The sequence below is a fragment of the Amblyraja radiata genome, chromosome X, assembly GCF_010909765.2.
Source record: "Amblyraja radiata isolate CabotCenter1 chromosome X, sAmbRad1.1.pri, whole genome shotgun sequence".
Taxonomy (NCBI): Eukaryota; Metazoa; Chordata; class Chondrichthyes; order Rajiformes; family Rajidae; genus Amblyraja; species Amblyraja radiata.
Genome location: NC_045999.1, coordinates 14,275,067 through 14,293,790, shown reverse-complemented (window position 1 = coordinate 14,293,790; position 18,724 = coordinate 14,275,067). Strand labels below are relative to the sequence as shown.

Genomic DNA, 18,724 nt, shown 5'->3' with positions numbered 1-18,724 from the left:
GTTAATTCTTTGAAATAAACGAGTAAAACTTAAGAAACTTCGGAAATATAGGTTGGAATGCGACGGGAAGCTGTCTGTCCCGTCAAGCGAAAAAATGTGAGTAAAATGTGTGAAAATGGGAAGGCTGTGGCCTAGCGTTTGGAAGAAGATATAAATTAAGGAGATTAAAAGAAAGCTGGCTCACACAGACATTTAGGATGTTGAGAACAAAGGGAAGACTTTTAGTAGAATAGAGATGACCGTTGACAAATCTCATGATTCCCTGCGTTTTTTGGAATACCGAATTCACTTATTAGAGGTAGGACATTTAGGATGGAGATGAAGAAAAACGTTTTCACCCAGAGAGTTGTGAATCTGTGGAATTCTCTGCCACAGAAGGCAGTGGAGGCCAATTTACTGGATGTTTTCAAGAGAGAGTTAGATATAGCTCTTAGGTCTAGGAGAAAGCAGGAACGAGGTACTGATTCTGGATGATCAGCCATGATCGTATTGAATGGCGGTGCTGGCTCGAAGGGCCGAATGGCCTAGTCCTGCTTCTATAATCTATGTTTCATCCCTGCTGTTTTATAATCCTGGGTAATTGATAAGAGTTGGAGGCAGTAAGAGTTGTTACTGGGGGCTGAATCTCAGACACTTTCCTTGACAGCTTGCAATGTAGACAAGGCAGCGGGGGCGCGCCTGGAAGCGCGGGACTGGCTCGGGGGCGCGCGCAGTGTCGTGAGCGCTGAGCGGTCTCGGGAGCGCGCACGGTGACGGGAGCGCGCACAGCGACGTGAGCGCTGGGCGGTCTCGGGGGCGCGCGCAGGGTCGTGAGCGCTGAGCGGTCTCGGGAGCGCGCACGGTGACGGGAGCGCGCAGAGGCGGCGGGAGCGATGGTGTTTGAGTCGCTGGTGGCCGAGCTGCTCAACCGCTTCCTGGGGGATTATGTGGAGAATCTGGACAAGTCGCAGCTCAAGCTCAGCATCTGGGGAGGTAACACCGCGCCCCCCCCCACCCCCTCCTCACACACACTGCCCCCAGCTCACCCACACACACACTCACCACCCTCCTCACCCACATTCACTCTGCCCCCAACCCAACCCCCGGCCTCACCTCCTCCCCGGCCCCGGCATCCCGGCTCCAACTGTCCGACTGGGCCGAACGGCGTAGTGAGAGATGGGGGAGGGGGGGGGGAGGTGACATTAGGGGGGAGGGGTGACAGGGGGGGGGGAGGGTGACAGGGGGGGGGGAGGGGGTGACAGGAAGGGGGGGAGGGGACAGGGGGGGGGGGAGGTGACAGGGGTGGGGAGGGGTGACAGGAGGGGTGGGGGTGGGGAAGAGTGGGTGACAGGAGGGTGGGGAGGGTGGAAAGGAGGGGAGGAGGGATGAAAGGGAGGTGGGGGAGGGGAAAGGGAGGGGGCGAGGGTGAAAGGGGGGGGGGAGGGGTGGTGAAAGGAGGGGGGAGGGTGAAAGTGAGGGGGGGAGGGGGAAAGGAGGGGGAGGACCGGGGAGGGAAGGAAGGGGGAGAGGGTGAAAGGAGGGGGGGAGGGGGGACAGGAGGGGGAGAGGGTGAAAGGAGGGGGGAGAGGGTGAAAGGAGGGGGGAGGGTGAAAGGAGGGGGGGAGGGGTGAAAGGAGGGGGGAGGGGGCGGGGTGAAAGGAGGGGGAGGGGGGGACAGGAGGGGGAGGGGGTGGAAAGGCGGGGGGGGGGGGAGAGGGGACAGGAGGGGGGAGGGAAGGGGGGGACAGGAGGGGGGGAGGGTGACAGGAGGGGGGGAGGGTGACAGGGAGGGGGGAGAGGGTGACAGGAGGGGGGGGGGTGACAGGAGGGGGGAGAGGGTGACAGGAGGGGGGGGGGAAGGGGGGACAGGAGGGGGGGGAGGGGGAGGGGGGGGGGGGGGGTGACAGGGGGGGGGGGGGGGGGGGGGGAGGGGGAGGAGGAGGTGACAGGAGGGGGAGGGGTGACAGGAGGGAGGAGGGGGGACAGAGAGGGGGAAGGGGGAAGGAGGGGGGGAGGAGGGTGACAGGAGGGGGGGAGGTGACAGGAGGGGGGGAGAGGTGAACAGGAGGGGGGGAGGGTGACAGGAGGGGGAGGGTGACAGGAGGGGGGGGAGGGTGACAGGAGGGGGAGGAGGTGACAGGAGGGGGGGGAGGGTGACAGGAGGGGGGAGGGTGACAGGAGGGGGAGGAGGTGACAGGAGGGGGGAGGGGTGACAGGAGGGAGGAGGGGGTGACAGGAGGGGGGAGAGGGTGACAGGAGGGGGGAGGGTGACAGGAGGGGGGGAGGGTGACAGGAGGGGGAGGGGTGACAGGAGGGGGGGAGGGTGAAGGAGGGAGGATGGGGTTGTGACAGGAGGGGGGGAGGGTGAAAGGAGGGAGGAGGGGGTGAAGGAGGGGAAGGGAGGGGTGACAGGAGGGGGGAGGGGGACAGGAGGGGGGAGAGGGTGACAGGAGGGGGGGAGGGTGACAGGAGGGGGAGGGGTGACAGGAGGGGGGGAGGGTGACAGGAAGGAGGAGGGGGTGACAGGAGGGGGGAGGGGGTGACAGGAGGGGGGGAGGGTGACAGGAGGGGGGAGGGTGACAGGAGGGGGGAGGGGGGGACAGGAGGGGGGGAGGGTGACAGGAGGGGGGAGGGGGTGACAGGAGGGGGGGAGGGTGACAGGAGGGGGAGGGGTGACAGGAGGGGGGGAGGGTGACAGGAGGGGGGAGGGGGTGACAGGAGGGGGGGAGGGTGACAGGAGGGGGAGGGGTGACAGGAGGGTGACAGGAGGGAGGTGACAGGAGGGGGGAGGGGGTGACAGGAGAGTGACAGTACACGAGGGGGTGACAGGAAGGGGGAGGGGTGACAGGAGGGGGGAGGCTGGGAGCAGAGGAGAGAGGTAAGAGGGAGGGGTTGGAGGAGAGGTAGGTAGGAGTTGTGGGGAGGTAGGTGGAGGGTGGTAGGAGAGGGAAGGGTGGTGGAGATGAGGATTATAGGGAGGGGAGGAGGGTGGTAGGAGGATTTAGGGAGAATGGTGGGAGAGGGGTGGATGGTAGGAGGGGGGGAGGTAGGGTGCTGGGGGGCAGATAGGACGAGGAGGAGGGGAAGGAGTGGGGGAGGAAGGAAGGTAGAATGGGGGAAGGGAGAGTGGTGGGAGGGGCGATGGAGGTAGGAGGAGAAGGGGATTGAGGTGGGAGAGGAAAGGGGAAGGATGTTGGAAGGGTAGAGGATGGTATGAATGGTAGGAAGGGTGTAGAGAGGTAGGAGGAAGGGTAATAGGGCCATGGAGGGGCCAGCAGGGAGGAGAAGTGGGGGGGGGGGGGGGGTGGGTGGCGAGGGTTGGAGGAAAGGGGTGAGTAGGGGGGAAGGAGGCTGGGGCAGTGGTGCTGGGGTTGGGGGTGGGTCTGAGTCAAGTTGGCGGGTGCAGAGTTCGGGCTGGGGAGGGAGTGGGGCGAGGGGTGAGTATGAGGTTTGCACATGATGCAAAGCAGATTGTGGTTTAAGAACTGCAGCTATTAACCTAAAGATGTTGAGATGAAGCTTTGAGGTACAAAAATACAAACGGAAATGGGGAATGAATAACTTCTGTTAAATTCTGTGTTTCAGTTTATAAGCTTATTTTACATCTCAGACACCAGTTGGTCCATTGTGAAATTTACTTGTTGACATTCACATACAGTCGTCTATTAAATGGTCTGATTGAGAATATTCTACTGAAATTTATTGCAGTGAAGATTTTTAAAACATGATACAGGAAATGGGTTAAATATGGTGCACTATATACAGGATCTCTTCTGAACTACAGATAATACAAATGTTATCGTCCCTTCAAACCCGCACCGATTTGTATTCAATAAAGTCATGATATCACCTCCACCCTCCACCATGTTCAATGATACTTTAAGTCCCCCTTTCTTGATTCATTTAGTGTGTTGAAAAGTCTGTTGATCCCAACTTTGACTGGGATATAAAATACAAAATGTGCAATCGTCTGAGTAAAGACATTTCTCCTCCTTTCAGTTTTAAACGCCTGACCACTTATCCTGATGCCTGACCACTTATCCTGATGCCACGCTTCCTGGATATCCTCAATATCTAGACCTTCAACCCTTCTCAAAGGCAGCATCTCTGGAGAACAGGAATAGTGTGAAAAAGATGCAGAACGTCACATATTAATTTCCTCCAGAGATGCTGCCTGACCCGCTGAGTTACTCCAGCATTTTTGTACATTAAAAAACAGCATCTGCAGTTCCTCCCCACACTCCCATCCCAGGAATGGATCGGTGGCATGCTGTACCCCACAATAGAAATTATAACAACACACGATGATCCAGGCCCAGTATAATGGCAGAAGCGCATTCCTGCTCTTATGTTCATAGAGTCACACAGGATGGAACCAGGCCCTTTGGCCCACTGATTCCCTGCTAAACACTCTCTCACACTAATCCATTTCTATTTCTGCTAAACTAATGCACTGCCATTTGTCAGTACCATTTTCCTGCACCAACTTTTATTAATATCCTAAAATTAAGGGTGGCACAGTGGCGCAGCTTGTATTAGTTGCTGCCTCACAGCGCCAGAGATCCAGGTTCGATCCTGGCCTCTCCTGCTGTCGGTGTAGAGTTTGCCTCTTTTCCCTGTGACCGTGAGGGTTTCTTCCGTGTTCTCCGGTTTCTTCTCACATCCCAAAGATGTGGGGGTTTGTAAGTTAATTGGTGTCTGTAATTGCCACTTTTGTGTAAGGAGTGGATGAGAAAGTGGGATAACATAGAACTAGTAGGAACAGTGATCGATGATCAGGATGGATTGAGCCAAAGGGCCTGTTTCCATGCTGTATCTCTAAAGTTTAAACAAAAGCTAAAGGAAATCAAAGGGTATGTAGTTCGTGCAGGACAATGTCACTGAGGCGGAATCAGCCAAATGGCGGCACAAATAGTCAAATCCGATTCCTACTCTTATTCCCTGTTGGCATTTTTTTTTAATGAACTGGGTCTTCTCAGGCCTCCTGGGTGGAGAATTCCACAAATGTGCCACCCTCTCTGTAAGCTTATTTCTACTCATCTCTCAGTTTAGTTTAGCAATATAGTTTAGGAAACAGGCCCTTCGGCACACCAAGTCCACAGAAACCATCGATCACCTGTACACTAATTCTATGTTATCCCACTTTCGCATCCCACACACTCAGGGTACTTTGCAGAGGCCACTTAATGTACAAACCTGCACGCCTTTGGGATGTGGGTGGAAAACGAACACATGGAGAAAACCCACGTGGTCACAGGGAGACAGTGCAGACTTTGCACAGGTGTAAGTAAGCACAGATGTCTGGCGCTGTACGGCAGCAGCTCTACTGCTGCGCTAATGTGCATGTCCTGATGTGAGACTGTGAACCTCGTTTCCATGCTCCGCACTCAAGGAAAACACCCTCTTTTCGTCTTGCCTGTTTAGCCCCATAATAATTTTAATATTTCATAGCACTTCTGGCATTCTTCTAATTTGCTGCTGTAAAGTGTTCCAGGTGTGTGGGGAGTGGGTGGAAAAAAAAGGGATACCATAGAACTAGTGTTGATGGTTGGTGTGGACTCTGTGTACTGAAGGCCATGTTTCCATGCTGGATCTCTCAACTAAAGTCAACAGAACAGTCTGAAGAAGGGTCTCGAGCCGAAACGTCGCCCATTCCTTCTCTCCAGAGATGCTGCCTCGCCCGCTGAGTTACTCCAGCATTTTGTGTCCACCTTCAAGAGAATACAAGCCTAGTTTACACAAATGTTTATACTGCCAATTTGCCACGCCTAAACCTTATCAATTAAACCTTTCCTGCATTCCCTCTGTGCAAATATTGTTTCTTTGTAAAGAGAATTAAAGTGCACAAACTCCAAGTCCAAGGTGTGGTCTCACTAAGGCTTAGTTTCAGACATAACTCACCAGTGCAACTTTCCTAACTCAGCTGACAGTATCAGGGCTGCCAACTCTCACGCTTTGAGCGTGACACTCACGCATTTCAGCCAATTCTCACGCCCTCACGCTGAAGACAGAATTCTCACGCTGACAGGCTGTCTTCAGTCCCTGCACAGCAAAGATCCTATAGCGGAGCTATAGGATCTTTGCTGCACAGTTTGTCTCTTTGCGCCGCATGACAGCGATCTACACGAATTGGGGAAGTGCGTCAGTCCCAGGCAGCGGGTGTCAGCGCTTTTGTGCGCCGTCTGTGAGCGTTGCGCTTCCGGCTACCGCGGCAACCTCGCTCCCTCCCTCCTGCCCATCAACTCACACGGCAGCGCCAGCGCCGCCAATCCACGCTACACCCTGCCCGCCAGACTCGCATTGGGCGGCCGGGGAAAGAGAGGGAGGGGAGAAAGAGAGAGAAAGAAAAAAAGGGAGGGATGGAGGCAAAGAGAGACAGGGGGAGGGAATGTAGTAAGGGATTGAAGGAAGGGAAGGAGAAAGGGGAGAAAGAGGAAGCGTGAGGAAAAAGAGGGAGGGTGAGGAAAGAGAGGGAGGGGAGGAAAAAGAGGGAGGGGAGGAAAGGGAGGGATGGGGGGGAGGAAAGGGAGGGATGGGGGGGAGGAAAGAGGGAGGGATGGGGGGGAGGAAAGAGGGAGGAAGGGGAGGAAAGAGGGAGGGAGGGGGAGGATGGAGGGGGGGGAAGGAAAGGTGTGTGTCTCCCTGTGTGTGTGTGTGTGTCTGTCTGTCTCCCTGTGTGTGTGTGTGTCTCCCTGTGTGTGTGTGTGTGTGTGTGTCTCCCTGTGTATGTGTGTCTGGCTCCCTGTGTGTGTGCGTGTGTGTCTCCCTGTGTGTGTGTGTGTCTGTCTCCCTGTGTGTGTGTGTCTGTCTCCCTGTGTGTGTGTGTGTCTGTCTCCCTGTGTGTGTGTGTGTCTTCCTTTGTGTATGTGTCTCCCTGGGTGTCTGTTGTCACATCCTAGCCTTAGACAGGGCTGCCAACTCTCACGCTTTGAGCGTGAGAGTCACGCATTTTAGCCAATTCTCATGCTGGTGACAGAATTCTCACGCTGTCTTCAGTCCCTGCACAGTTTGTCTTTTTGCGCCATATCACAACGATCTGCGCAGTCTGGGGAAGCGTGTCAGTTGGCGGCTGTGAGTGACGTCGCATCTCTTCTCTTCTCTTCTTTCTTGGTTGGATGTGCAGCCGCCGACAACATGAAGCAGCCAGAGATAAAACTAACCAGGTGAATCGGTTGTAAAACATGGGGAGGACCACAATGAGGCCAAACATCTAGGACAGGGTTCCGCAACCTACGGCACACGGGCTGAATCTGGCCCGTAACCCGAAAAACCACGTTTTTTTTCAATTCGTTTTCGCAGGGTCGGGGCAGGCGAGCCGACCTGAGAACTGCAGCCAGTCCCTGGGACGCGAGAGCTGATCTGGGAACGGCAGCCAGTCCCTGGGCACGCAGAATGCCAACTTTATCATTATGGACAAATTGGGCCAGCCACGTACATGTTGTATAACTCTGACTCTATGAAGATCTGAATGGGCTTAGAATTACCATTTAAGCAAAATTGCCCCCACTTTCCCCATTTTGATTCTTGAGATTAATATCCCTTTGCTCTGTTAACAGCGTTAAAGTACTTATGAGGTCGAGTCAGGAAAGGGAACATGTTATTTCTTTTTAGTTTGCTTTAATTTGTTAGTTGATTGTTTGTTGAGTGCCATCATTTCTGAAATGGTCTTAAAGTAACTTAACTGTTATAAAGCAGTAATAAGTGATTTGTGTCCAAACAATTGGAACTTGCAAAAAATGTTTGCATTATTAGCAGGACTGCGAACTCTCACGCATTGAGCGTGAGACTCACGCATTTCACAAAATTCTCATGCTCTCACGCTGATCACAAAATTTCTCAGGCTCAAATATCTGCGGGTGCTGAAAGTTCAAAATAAAGCAAAAATTGTTTTAGAGGTGAGTAAAAACCATGAGGGGGATATCAGGTGAATGCATAGTCTTTTCCCCAGGATATGTGATTCAAGCACTAGAGGGGATTGGTTTAAAGCAGGGCTATCAAACTACCAGCACCAACCCCCCTCCCCCTTTCTCCCTGAGGCACGGCACACACCTCCCACCCTCACCTCCGGCGGCTCTATGTCTGTCGACCGCTCTGTCCAGACCTCATGGAGTTTGAACCCCGGCCCGGAGCCAGGAGCGGACCGGGTGAGTGCCGCCTCCGGAGCCTACTATGGGAGGGGGAGCACCCCCTCCCACACCTTCCCTCGCAATTTCTCACTCTCAACTCTCACCCAATGTTGGCAGCCCTGCAGTATTAACAACTTAAAAAAACCTTTGGGTACAGACAGTTCACAGAACCCTTACGAGGCCCAAGGGTAGTCTGTCCTTAAAATAATGGTTCCTCTGCTCAGAGGAAAATTACTGAGGGCAATTTCTGTGCTCCTGCTTTTTTGAGGTCTGGCACTGGTCTGATCCCAAGGATGGCGAACTGGAGAGTTTCAACCTGAATGTGTGTTGCTAATTGTGTAGGAAGGAACTGCAGATGCTGGTTTAAACCGGATAGACACAAAAAGGTGGAGTAACTAAGCGGGTCAGGCAGCATCTCTGGAGAAGGAATGGGTGACGTTTTAGGTCGACACGCTTCTTCAGACAAATTGCTTGCTATACCTGCATGTTGGTCTTCTGTGATATGTACACGAGCACATCTAGGGTCTTTTAAACATGGACATTATCTGTCCTGTCGCAATGTATTTGTCTTAATTTCTGTAAATAAGGGAGAGAATTGCTTGATTTAGCTGATACAATTGTACAGTATGTGAAACCTTTCTAATGATTTGGTTACAGGAAACGTGGTGCTTGAAAATCTGAGAATCAAAGAAAATGCACTGGTAAGTGTTGAATGTAGTATTAACCTTTATATCATTTTGATTCTGCTTCAACCCCCAAATAGGTCGAGGGATTCCCTCATCAGGAGGGTTTGTGCTGCTTTAAATTTTTTATTGTACAGAATGTATAGTCAGTGTGCGCATTGTCTTGTGTTCATTCTTAGAGGGGTTGTTAGATGCCTAAATTCAGCCTTAATTCAAATATTGCTTTGTGAATTGATGCATATCTATCTATGATAGACAATTGCAGTGTCCTCCATAATGTTTAGGACAAAGACCTATTATTTATTTATTTGTCTCTGTACTCCACAATTTGAGATTTGTAATAGAAAAATCACATGTGGTTAAAGTGCACATTGTCAGATTTTATTAAAAGCCATTTTTACACATTTTGGTTTCACCATATAGAAATTACAGCAGTGGTTTCCCATTTCAGGGCACCATAATGTTTTGGCCACATCAATGTCATGTAATTGAAAGTAGTCATATTTAGTATTTTGTTGCATATCCTTTGCATACAATGACTGCTTGAAGTCTACGATTCATGGACATCACCAGTTGCTGGGTGTCTTCTCTGGTGATGATCTGCCAGGCCTGTATTGCAGCCATCTTTAGCTTATGCTTGTTTTGGGGGTCAGTCCCCTTCAGTTTTCTCTTCAGCATATAAAAGGCATGCTCAATTGGGTTCAGATCGAGTGATTGACTTGGCCACTCAAGAATTGACCATTTTTTAGCTTTGAAAAACTCCTTTGTTGCTTTAGCAGTATGTTTGGGATCATTGTCTTGCTGCAGAATGAACCGCCGGCCAATGAGTTTTGAGGCATTTGTTTGACCTTGAGCAGATAGGATGCGTCTATACACTTCAGAATTCATTGTGCTACCACCATCAGCAGTTATATTATCAATGAAGATAAGTGAGCCAGTACCTTCAGCAGCCATACATGTCCAGGCCATAACACCCCCACCATCATGTTTCACAGATGAGGTGGTATGCTTTAGATCTTGGGCAGTTGGATCTTCTCCATACTTTGCTCTTGCCATCACTCTGATATAAGTTAATCTTCGTCTCATCTGTCCACAAGACTTTTTTCCAGAACTGTGGTTGTTCTTTTAAGTACTTCCTGGCAAACTAACCTGGTCATCCTATTTTTGCGGCTAACCAGTGGTTTGCATCTTGCAGTGTATCCTCTGTATTTCTTGAAGTCTTCTGCGGACAGTGGTCATTGACAAATCCACTCCTGACTCCTAAAGAGTGTTTCTGATGTGTCGGACAGGTGTTTGGGGATTTTTCTTTATTATAGAGAGAATTCTTCTGTCATCAGCTGTGGAGGTCTTCCTTGGCCTGCCAGTCCCTTTGCGATTAGTAAGCTCACCAGTGCTCTCTTTCTTCTTAACAATGGTCCAAACAGTTGATTTTGGTAAGCCTAAGGTTTGGCTGATGTCTCTAACAGTTTTATTCTTGTTTCTCAGTCTCATAATGGCTTATTTGACTTTCATTGGCACAACTTTGGTCCTCATGTTGATAAACAGCAATAAAAGTTTCCAAATGTGATGGAAAGACTGGAGGAAAGACTAGGTGCTGAGAGCTCTCTTATACCTGCATTAAGGAGGCAATTAAACACACCTGAGCAATTACAGACACCTGTGAAGCCATGTGTCCCAAACATTATGGTGCCCTGAAATGGAGGGACCATGTATAAACACAGCTGTATACCTATTGGTTTCTACATGGTGAAACCAATAGGTATAAAAATGGCCTTTAATAAAATCTGACAATGTGCACTTTAACCACCAGATTTTTTTCCAATACAAATCTCAAATTGTGATGTACAGAGGCAAATAAATAAATGATGGATCTTTGTCCCAAAAATTATGGAGGGCACTGTATCAGAAAGACCCAAGTCAATGTTATATTCTTTGCTCTTCCTGATGGTTAGGTATATCTGACCCTGAGATGACCTTCAGTCAATTTTATCTACAATTTTTGTCTCTATCATCGCCTGCCTGCTTCTGTCACAGATAGCCCATACTTCTGTTATTTAGTTTAGTGTAGAGATACAGCACGGAAACAGGCCCTTCGGCCCACCAAGTCCACGTCAGCTAGCGATCCCTGCACATTAACATTAACCTACAGACACACACACACACACATACTATGGACTATTTACAATTTTACCAATCCAATTAACGTACAAACCTGCACGTCTTTGGAGTATGGGAAGAATCCGCTCCCCAGGGAAAACCCACACAGGTCACGGGGAGAACATGTAAACTCCATACAAACAAGCATCCCTAGTCAGGATCGAACCCGGGTCTCTCCCGCTGTAGGCAGCAACTCTATCACTGCGCCGCCACCATGCTGCCCTTGTCCAAAACCAATGCATTTCTGGCAGAACATCCTTGTTTTTTTCTGGGTGAGCTTGAGGGTTGCAAAACTCTGCCTTTCGTCTATCTCTGATCACATTTCATCACCTGAATGCACGACAATTGGCCCTTGGTTAAGCAATGCCATGAGTTTACATTTCTCACTGTTTGTTTTCTAATCCCACCCATTCACAGATATCCAATGTGGCCCTATAACCCTTTGTCTTTGCACTTCTAGGACTGGTCTATTTTATAGCTGTGCGTTAAGTGTTCCGATGAGCATATTGATTTCCATGGCCCTAGGCAGTTCCCTACTAATATTAATTGACCTCTTTTCAGTCTTTAAAATGCCTTCAAAGATCTGCCTCTTTTGATGATCAAACCAATTTTTTTCTTGTGCACTTTGATCACACTGTTCCTGGAATTGCTTGGTAGCATCTTTCTTCATTCAAGGTGCTCCATAAATAGATGTTATTAAATTATATCAGTTGAAGCCGTGCTTACTCAGGCCATAACTCAAATGGTTTATTATTGTCATGGGCACCAAGGCACAATTAAAAGCTTTTGTTTGCATGCTATCCAATAAAATCAGATCATTCTATATACAACTACAGAAGCCACAAAGTACAACAGGTTGAGCAAAGCAAAGAGCGCAGAATACAGTTTTGCAGCATTGTAGCTTTGCAGTTCGAGAGTAATAGTCCAATGTTTGCAACAAGATGGGTTGAAAGGTCAGGGTTACGTGCTAGCTTGTGGGAGGGTTGTTCAGACATCTGTGGGGAATATCTGTTTTCTAGTTTGGAAGCCATGTTACAGCTGTACAAGACGTCAGTGGGTCTGCACATGGACTGTTGTGTGCAGGTCTGGTTGCCACACTATAGGAAGTGTGATTAAGCCAGTGCAGGCAGAAAAGATTCACAGGGATATTGCTGGGACTGGAGGGCTTGAACTATAAGGAGAAGCTGGACAGACTGGGACTGTTTTCACTGGACTAAAATAAGTTGTGAGGTGATCTTTAGTTTTTAAAACCATGAAGGGGATAGATAAGATGGATTGTCACAATCCTTTTTTCAGGGAATGGGAGTCTAAAACCAGAGGGATAGGTTTAAAGTGAGAGGGGAAGGATTTAGAGGGGATCTGAGGGTGGAGATCATGGGCGAGTTGTGCCAAAGCACCTGTTTCTCTGCTGTCTGATGTAACGTAGAATCAATGGCTCCGCAAATTGTTCCAATTTTATTGCAGGATATGTTGCATATGAAGATCAATAGCTTGGTCAAAGTAGAGTTCTGAGGGGAAGTGGTGGGGCTTGGGGAGTGGATTCCAGGACCAAATGGGTGAAAGGACTTTAAGCTGAGAGAGAGAGATTTAGCTCTTAGGACTAAGGGACCAAGGAATATTGGGAAAAAGCTGGAACGGGGTACTGATTTTGGATGATCAGTCATGATCATATTGAATGGCAGTGCTGGCTCGAGGGGTCGAATGGCCTACTCCACCTATTTTCTATGTTTCTAAGCTGGAGAAACATGGATGGACACTAGAAATGTAGGCGTGTACAACCAGACAGATTACCAACACAAATGTGGATGAAGGTATATGAGTATGTCAGGAAATATATTAAATAAATGTCATTATACTGAGTGTTTTCTAGTTTGGTGAAGGGGTCAAGGACTGGCGGTCACAGATTCAAATAAAGGGAAAGGGAATTAGAAGTGATATGAGAATAAGCTTTTTCACACACCACTATCGGAACCTGGAGTGCAAGTCTTACAAATGTGCTGGAGGCAGGTTCCAGTGTGTCCTTCGATGAAATTAAGGTCATAAGGATTAGGAGTATTAGGCCATTTGGCCCATCAAGTCTACACCGCCATTCAATCATGGCTGATCTATCTCTCTCTCCTAACCCCATTCTTCTGCCTCCTCCCCATAACCTCTGACACCTGTACTAATCAAGAAATAGGATGATAATATCGTAAAGAACTTGCAAGGCAAAGAGTAAGGGGAAATGTTGAAACGAGTGAATTGCTCTGGGGTGGAGCATTGCAGCCAATGAGCTGAATGGCTGCCTCCTGCACTATAGTTATTCTATTGTTCAGAAAAAGGGTTTATAATTGAGTATGCATAGCTCAAGTTAGGGAGGGTGAGGCTTTTGCAGGTTCTGGAATGTTCTCTAAGCCACTTTTATGCATTGGATTCAAATTTTTATTGATGCACGATGGCGCAGCAGTGGAGTTGCTGCCTTACTGCGCCAGAGACCCAGATTCGATCCTGACTACGGGTGCGTTCTGTATGGAGTTTGTACGTTCTCCTCTTGACCTGCGTGGGTTTTCTCCTGGTGCTCCGATTTCCCCATAGACTCCACAAAGGCATACAGATTTGTAGGTTAATTAGCTTCAGTGAAATTATAACATGTCCTTAGTGTGTAGGATAGTACCAGTGTACGGGATCACTGGTCAGCACAGACTTGGTGGGCCGAAGGGCCTGTTTCTGCATTGTAACTTTAAACTATAGTGCATTTAATTGTACTAAAATTACTGTTTTATTTCCTCCTTTTTTCTTCCCAAACAGAGTGATTTTGATGTACCTTTCAAAATCAAGGCAGGACAAATAGGTATGTAAAGTACAGTTTCATATATTGTACAGTTTTGCATTCCTCTGAGCATGACTTTTCAGTTGGCAATGGTAATCACATTATTAGTATTTTGCATAGTAAGGGTGGAATATGAATACAGAGAATAAGTGGCCACTGCCCAATGTTTGCTCAACTAATGTCAACACAGTATAACTTTCTTTGTTGTGTGTGAAATAAATTTCAGATTGATTTTACTGTACCTGGATGGCATTGCAGCTTATGTTTTTGATGTAACTGCACAAAATTAGAGGGCGGCACTGTGGTGCAGCTGGTAGCGGTGCCAGATACCCGGGTTTGACACTGACCTTGGTTGCTGTCGATGTGGAGTTTGCACGTTCCCACTGTGAAATCGTGTAGTTCCTCTGGTTTCTTCTCGTATCAAAAGAGGGAGGGTTTTCACCTCTATAAATTGCCCCTAATGTGTAGTGATGGATGCAAAAGTGAGATAACATGCAGCTAGTGTGAATGGGTGATCGTTGTTCAGCGTGGAATCAGTAGGCAGAAGGGCCTGTTTCCATATTGCATCTTTCAATCAATCAATCAAAAGGAATGCTTTCTTAGACTAAAATAGAAAATACTTAAAACTAAAAGTGTGCATGTTTGGCATGTTCACTGTTTATCACTATTGTGGGATAGCATCAGTCTGAAGAAGGGTCTTGACCCAAAACGTCACCCATTCCTTCTCTCCAGAGATTCTGCCTAACCAGCTAAGTTACTCCAGCTTTTTGTGTCTACCTGGGCAATCTCCATCTGTTGTGTTAAACCATAAAATATAAGAAGCCTTACAAAAGATGAAATATCATTGGCAGGCAAGATAATGAAAATCCACGTGTGTTTTATAAGTATACTAACATGAAAATATAGAACATAGGATTAAAAGAGTCAGCCATTTGGCGCTTCAAACTATCTTTGCTGATTCAGTATGATCATAACTCATCCAAATTCATTATCCTGTTCCACCTTTCTTCCCATATTCCTTAATTCCTCGAGACCTAAGTATATATTAATATCTCTTGAAAATATTTAATATTTTGGCTTCAACTACTTTCTGTTGGAGAGAAATCCCCACGTTAAGGTTCCTGATTTAAGTATTTAAATGCAGGATGGAAAGGGCGGTGTGTGGCAATGGGGTATGGTCACAATATTGGTTTAAGAAAGATAACCAGTGACGAGAAAGGATGATGTTGTGGAAGGATGATCAACTGAGATTCTATGGATTGACAGTCATGTAACTACTACATGTGACAATCATGTAACTACAAATGAAACAGCAAATTTCTGACAGTTTCAGTTTCAGTTTAGCGTGTCACGTAATTGCCACGTGTATCGACAATACATGATTACAATCGAACCATTTACAGTGCATAGATCCATGATAAGGGAATAACATTTAGTAGAAGGTAAAGCCAGCAAAGTTAGATCAAGGATAGTCCGAGGATCACCAAAGTTCAGCACTGCTCTCTGGTTGTGGTAGGATGATTCAGTTGCCTGATAACAGCTGATAAGAAACTGTCCCTAAAACTGGAGGTGTGCGTTTTCACACTTCAATACCATTTGCCCGAAGGGAGAGGGGAGAAGAGGGAGCAGCCAGGGTGCGACTTGTCCTTGATTATGCTGCTGGTCTTGCCGAGGCAGCGTGAGGTGTAGATGGAGTCAATAGGAGGATGGTTTGTGTGATGGTCTGGGCTGCGTCCACGATTCGCTGTAATTTCTTGCAATCTTGGATGGAGCTGTTCCCAAACCAAGCTGTGATGCATCCTGACAAAATGCTTTCTATGATGCATTTGTAGAAGTTGGTGAGAGGTGTAGGGGATATGCCGAACCTCCGAAGCCTTCTAAGGAAGTCGAGGCGTTGGCGTGCTTTCTTGGTCGTTGCTTCCATATGGGTGATCCAGGAGAAGTTGTTGGTGATATTGACACCTAGGAACTTGAAGCTTTCAACCATCTCTGCTTCGGCGCTGTCAATGCAAACTGGGGTATGAGTACCACTACGCTTCCAGAAGTCGATCACTATCTCCTTTGTCTTGCTGACATTGAGAGAAAGGTTGTTGTCTCGACACAAGGTTCTCGATCTCCTTCCTGTACTCCGTCTCATCATTATTTGATATCCGGCCCACAATGGTGGTGTCGTCTGTGAATTTGAAAATGGAATTAGATTTGTACATGGCTGCACAGTCGTGGGTGTACAAGGAGTAAAGAAGGGAGCACCAGTGTTGAGGATTATCGTAGAGGATAGTTTGTCCCCTATCCTCACTGATTAGAGTCTGTTAGTCAGTCAGGAAGTCGAGGATCCAGTTTCAGAGATGAGTGCTGACACCAATTCCCCTGAGTTTGGTGATGTGCTTGGATGGTGTAATGGTATTAAAAGTGCTGGGGGAGCAATGAGGAGACATTTCAGTTACCTTGACAACCAACTGGAATATAGTCGGCATGAAAGCACAATTCTTTGAGTGCACTCAGAAAATTCTTAGACAGTGTTTTGCAAGTCCAACAAACTGGGTGAGTGGGGTGAAGAGTTAGCAATTGTGCATTTAGCTTTAATGAAAGGACGAGAATTTTTTTTTATGTGAAAGCACCTCTAGTTAGGCTTTTATGTCAGAGATTATCATTGTTTTAGTAAAGGACAAATATAAGATGGGACAGGACAGTAAATTGAGGGGCATGGATAGGTAGATGTTGAGAAGTTTTTCCCCATATGAGAGTGCTCATAAGCAGATGGAGCGGTTTAATATAAGGGGTACGAGATTGTAAAGGTACTACTCCACCACCGATTTTCCGGCATCCTTGGTTCTAGATTATCCGTTTTGCTGGACCAACAGAGGTCACAGTCTCTGACAGGAGCCCAACGGTACCAGAATGGTCCGCCTAGGCGGCCAAGGTCCGCAGAGTCAGCTTCGGAAGTCGGCTATGAGAACGGTTCTGCCGGCTCCAGTCGGGCGGGAGTTTCAGAACTCCGTTCGCGGGAGGCAAATTCGACCAGCTGATCGGCTGCAGAAGTCCGATGAGGTCAACATTAGCCGCCTTACCCAGCCCAGGCACCGCATTTTCAGGGGGACTTCCGGGGAGATTTCAAGTGTGCTCTTGTGATTTTGTCCGGATTAAAGGAGGCAGATTAAAGGACCATCTGTTGTTGGAAAATCAGTGGTGGATCTATGCTTGAGAAAGGATGTTTTCACTCACAGAGTGGGTGAAATTTGGAATGTAGTGGCCACGGGGTGGTGAAGATAGAAACTCACCATATTTAAGTAGTTAGATGACCACATGAAAGATCTCGGGGAAACCCACGCTGGTCACGGGGAGAACGTGCTAACTCTGTACAGATAGCACCCGTAGTCGGGATCGAACCCAGGTCTCCGGCGCTGCATTCGCTGTAAGGCAGCAACGCTGCTGTTGCGACACCGTGCCGCATTGGAGGCTGAGGGGAGACCTGATAGAAGTATATAAAATTATGAGAGACATAGATAAGGTCGATAGTCAGTCTTTTACCTAGATTGGAAATGGACATAAGCTTTAAGGTGAGAGAGGGAAAGTTTAAAGGAGATTTACAAGGCATTTTTTGTTGTTGCTCAGAATGGTAGATGACTGGCGTGCAATGTCTGGGGAAGTGGTGCAAGTATGTTTGAAAGTAATGTTTAAGAGACGTTTAGAGAAACAGAGGAACAGGCAGGGAATGGAGGGATATGGACCATGTGTAGACAAATGGGATTTGTCAGATTGGCGTGGTCGACACAAACATTGTGGGCTGAAGGGCCTGTTCCTTGTTCCTATTCTGATCTTCGCCCTTGAGGCAGTTTGTTTTGTATCCAGTATTTTCATGCAACATGCAACACCCACATGACTATGATATCATCTAGCCTTGGTCATTACATTATACGGAGACTCTTAACCAGTGTGTATGTATTCTGTTGTTCCTCTTTCACTCTAATTTACCAGTTTTACAGCAGGCACTAAATAAGTGCAGGAAAATATTTTGTAGTTACAAAGTTTCTTTTCCCAGTCTTCAAATCTTCATTCCCTTGTAAACTTGACAATGTGATAATGGAGTACTTTCCGCTCCCCTGGATCAACGGCAACAGTGAACCAGATTTGATTAGCTCCCCAATCTACAATTTCTGCATCATCAAATGCATTCAGATGTTCAGGCGGATATCGTAACAGCAATTTATCATCCTCTCTGCTTCTGTTGTGTGCTTGAAGGGAACTCTAGTTACAATATCATGGGAACATCAATACCTTCTCTGGAATTGTTGAAAGATTATTGACCTGTAGCATCGGTTGGGGTTCTCTCTTCATTGTTGCTGCCTGAATTGATGAATATATCCTGCACTTGTTTTTCTGATACTGGTATCTGCATTCTTTTGTTTTTAGAGTTCTTATTTAAGCCATGTGTTCAGGCTATTTTCGTTCCGTCGCATGCAATGTGGTGGAATTAATAAGTGATTTTTAGCTAAGCCTCTAAGTAGTAATGAACAGAACATGATAAAATTCCAAATACTGTTTAGTCTTCAGCCCCAGTCTGAAGAAGGGTCTCAACCTGAAACGTCACCCATTCCTTCTCTCCAGAGATGCTGCCTGTCCCTCTGAGTTACTCCAGCATTTTGTGTCTATCTGCAGTTCCTTCCTACACATACTCCTAACATCGTTTGCCTTCCTTCCTACTGAATTACCCATTTGGGAACCCTAAATCAGCACTCCCCTGTCTCTTTGCACCTCCAATTTCAGAATCATCTTCCCATTTAGAAAATATTCTACTCCTTTATTATTTCCACCAAACATATAAAGTGAAAAGTAACAGACTCAGGAAACAGGATGTGAGAGGGGTCTTGAAGAATCCTGCGTGTTAACTTTACAGACTGTTGGTCACTTAGGGCAGTGAGAGTTCGGACGGGCTGCTCAATGATATTTGAGCAGACCTTGACCACATTCAA

The 18,724-nt window shown here is 47.7% G+C and overlaps 1 protein-coding gene across 3 annotated transcripts in view; it reads left to right on the top strand.

Moving 5' to 3' along the window:
- The first annotated feature begins 830 nt into the window (after positions 1-830).
- The window catches only part of vps13c (vacuolar protein sorting 13 homolog C), a 294,729-nt gene continuing 276,835 nt past the window's right edge, over positions 831-18,724 (top strand). For all 3 annotated transcript variants that reach the window (XM_033014961.1, XM_033014960.1, XM_033014962.1), the window contains exons 1-3: positions 831-972; positions 8,763-8,806; positions 13,733-13,775. In XM_033014961.1, the coding sequence (XP_032870852.1) occupies positions 873-972; positions 8,763-8,806; positions 13,733-13,775 (187 nt within the window). In that variant the 5' untranslated portion in view covers positions 831-872. The remainder of the gene's footprint in view (positions 973-8,762; positions 8,807-13,732; positions 13,776-18,724) is intronic.